Below are 3,500 nucleotides of genomic sequence, written 5' to 3'. Positions count from 1 at the left end.
CAATTTGATGAAGTGTGCGGCGTATGGTCTGAGTACTTACAGGCTGACCCCCCACCTCTTCAATCTCTGCAGCAATGCTGACAGCACTCCTGCGCCTATCTTTCTTAGATAGCATTTGGATGTGACGCTGTGCACGTTCACTCAGCTTCTTTGGACGTCCAACACGAGCCCTGTTGTGAGTGCATCCTGATTTTTTAAAACGCTGGAGGATCTTGGCCACTGTACTGCAGCTCAACTTCAGGGTGTTGGCAATCTTCTTGTAGCCTTGGCCAGCCTTATGTAGTGCCACAATTCTTTTTTTTAAGGTCCCCAGAGAGTTCCTTGCCATGGTGTGCCATCTTGGGAGTTTCAGTGACCAGTATGACAGAGTGTGAGAGCTGTACTACAAATTGAACACACCTGCTCCCTATTCACACCTGAGACCTAGTAAGAGTAACGAGTCACATGGTATTTTGGAGGGAAAATGACAAGCAGTGCTTTGTTTGGACATTTAGGGGTGTAGTGTCTTTAGGGTGTACTCACTTTTGTTGCCAGGGGTTTAGCTATTAATGGCTATATTTTGAGTTTTTTTGAAGGGAAAAATAAATTTACACTGCTATATAAGCTTTACACAGACTACTTTTCATTGTGTCAAAGCGATGTTTCTTCAGTGTTGTTCTATTATTATCTAATGAAATCTCTGCAGAAATGTGAAGGGTGTACTCACTTTTGTGACATACTGTATATTTTTGTTCAACCCCTTAAATTAAACCTTAAAGTCTGCACTTCAATTCTATTGTAGTTGTTTCATTTCAAACCCAATGTGGTGGCATGCAGAGCCCAAATCATGAAGATTGTGTCACTGTCCAAATACTTTTGGGCCTAACTGTACATACATACATACATTGACAGAATGTTCATGAAATATATTTTTATGTACTGTTTTCACTCAAAATACATTATTTTCATTTTCATTCATCAGGTAAAACATTGCAGTATAAAATATAAAAATACAAAACAAATAATAAATTAACACATTTAACTGAAATATGTTTTGGCTAGATCTACGAAACAGTCACACTGTGTACAAAAACAAAAACTACTAAACTCTAACATTTTGTATGAGATTTGCCAACGGTTTATATGTAAGTATTTAATTGGGAGGCATGAACATACCGTGTGAGGTAAGAATGATGCAGTCAACGTGGACATGCTGCTGTATTGTTTTTAGTTAGAGCTGTTTCTTCCTATTATTTTGAAAATATCTTGACTGCAGCACATATTGGGATCCTTGGCCGACGATGCACAGGGTTTGCACAGGCTGACTTGTTTTTAACCCATCACCAAAGTGAACAGTGGGCAGCTTTAAGTGCCCGGGGAGCAGTGTGTGGGGATGGTGCCTTACTCAGAGCACCTCAGTGGTAACTTGCCTTCCAGACCAAAGTCTGCTTCCTTAACCACTAAGCCACCACTGCCCAAATGTACCTTCAGCATGAAGATTGTGCTTTGGAGCAGCACAAAACCAAAAAAATAATATTCTACGGGGCTCTGTCTTTCCCCTTAAAATCTTCCTCCAGAGGTCAATCATTGCTTGTCTCGTCTTTTGTCCATTTCCTTAAGTATTCGAGCCACCAGAGCGGACCTCATGGCTGAATCCAAGCTGTTCTTTTTTGCGACACATTCCACCACCTTTTCAGGTTTATCATCCTGAACAAAGAGAAAAGCGACGGTGAGACAAAAGCAGCATAGCTTTCAGTGATGTGAGTTAGTCCACAAAGCTTCACTCTTCATCCGCAATTAAAATAAAACATGTTTTGTGGATAGGGACTAAGCAATAGGCAAGTGACCACAAGAACAGTGGCAATCACAAAGTACTGTCTCTACTACTGTCATGTGATCAAATAAAATAGGGTAGAACACAAAATCAGCTGTAACATCTGTTTAACTAACGCACAAATAAAAACCAACATCAACTACGGGGTTGTATATATACCTTGTGCACAAGAAATGATGTAATGGCTCCAGAATCCGCCTGATACTCAAGCCAAAATAGTTCTGTCCCCTGAGATTCTGTCTCTGTGCTTGATTCACTTTTGTTCGACTCCTCAGCTTCAGCACCGGCCCCTGGCTCTGATCCATCTGGTGAATGATAACACACATTTTTATTGTCTTTATCCAATTTAGTGGGTGCACTAAAACCATCTGAAAGATAGAAAATATGAAACTCATCAGACTAACGTCGTTGCCGTGGATGATACACTTGGATGTCAGGTCGACGTGGTCGTCTGGGGACTGTAGTGTGTCTCCGCCGCTGGAGCTCCTTAGCTTGCTTCACTTCTTTGTCATAGTCATCTCTGAAAGAAGACATTAACTTGTATTGAATTGGATCAAAAATACACAAATTTTGTTGTGTCCCAAACAATTCAGGCCAATTCGGGGCTTTACTTTAAATAATTTAAAAAAAAGACTTATTTGTAAAACTAAAAATATATCAAGGTTACAATTGCCTGGTAAATGTTGAGAACAGTGAAATGATGGAATGCTAAACTAAAAGAGTTTTATGGTTCTCTTGTGGAAATGATTTTTTACCCGACGTTGAATAATAACAACTAAAAGACTAAGCAGACGCATTTAAAAAATAAAATAAAATGTTGTGTATAAAAGCACACAATAGTGTTGGGAATAGGGTAATGACTTTGTCATTACAGTTTGGTGCAAAATGTGGTTGTTTTTACAAAATAATGGATATACATTGTTTCAATAAGCAATTGTTTTATAATTAAGCTCTGAACATCATGGCAGATTGTTATCAACGCGTATCATTTTAGCCCAAGCTAACAAAACTTCAGGAAACTCACCTAGCAATCTGGTTCCTCCGGATATGGTGCAGGAAGCCGTGGCGCATGTCCAAACGCCCCCCTGGTTTGTATTTCAGCTCATGCTCTTCGTCGTCTCTCAAAATATCCATTTTCAAATAATTAGAACCTAAACGATGGTAGTATTTTTTAAGCTTCAGTGGTTATTGACAACAACAATCTCAACCAGAACACTGACAAAAAGCTACATGCCAGCTATCGTCAATGTGTTGCCCAACCAATTACTATACCGGAGTTTATATATCGAAAGGGGGCAAAGTGTTTAAGTTATATACCCTTCTGATATAACAAAGTATAATAATAACAACAGATGTAAAACAGTCCGAGGTCTACGTAATAGATTGCTGAGTACTTTGAGCAGCTCAGCGATTTTCTAGACCTTCAGTCTCAGGAATAGTTTTTGTCCAGGACGCGCGACGAGCTTTGAGACCGCGAGTTTCGACGTACACAGTGTGCGACTCATTCATCGCACCGAGATTAAGTTGTTTTCCACCCGCTATTTTGCCCGCACCCACAGGCCCGAAAAACTAAAATGGTTTAAATAAAGCGAGAGCCTGGTGTGGACGGCGATGAAAACGAGGACGGTGGTATGTTTAATTTTAACCGCAAAATAATGCATGAATGTAATGCTAGCGTGCTAGCTGT

The 3,500-nt window shown here is 39.9% G+C and overlaps 2 protein-coding genes across 4 annotated transcripts in view; one reads left to right on the top strand and one right to left on the bottom strand.

The window, feature by feature from the left end:
- The window catches only part of LOC103397252 (transcription factor 7-like 1-A), a 287,021-nt gene that overhangs the window by 258,572 nt on the left and 24,949 nt on the right, over positions 1 to 3,500 (top strand). The gene's annotated exons all lie outside the window — the stretch shown is intronic.
- On the bottom strand, positions 1,068 to 3,476 carry cwh2orf68 (chromosome W C2orf68 homolog). Its single transcript, XM_008335469.2, has 4 exons — positions 2,838 to 3,476; positions 2,218 to 2,333; positions 1,973 to 2,118; positions 1,068 to 1,686 (listed from the first exon to the last, which is right to left on the bottom strand). Exons 1-4 carry the CDS (start codon positions 2,945 to 2,947, stop codon positions 1,564 to 1,566), a joined length of 495 nt encoding a protein of 164 aa, XP_008333691.1. The 5' UTR covers positions 2,948 to 3,476; the 3' UTR covers positions 1,068 to 1,563.

The sequence above is a fragment of the Cynoglossus semilaevis genome, chromosome W (assembly GCF_000523025.1).
Source record: "Cynoglossus semilaevis isolate Cse_v1.0 chromosome W, Cse_v1.0, whole genome shotgun sequence".
Lineage (NCBI taxonomy): Eukaryota > Metazoa > Chordata > Actinopteri > Pleuronectiformes > Cynoglossidae > Cynoglossus > Cynoglossus semilaevis.
This window is presented reverse-complemented; position numbering and strand designations above follow the sequence as displayed.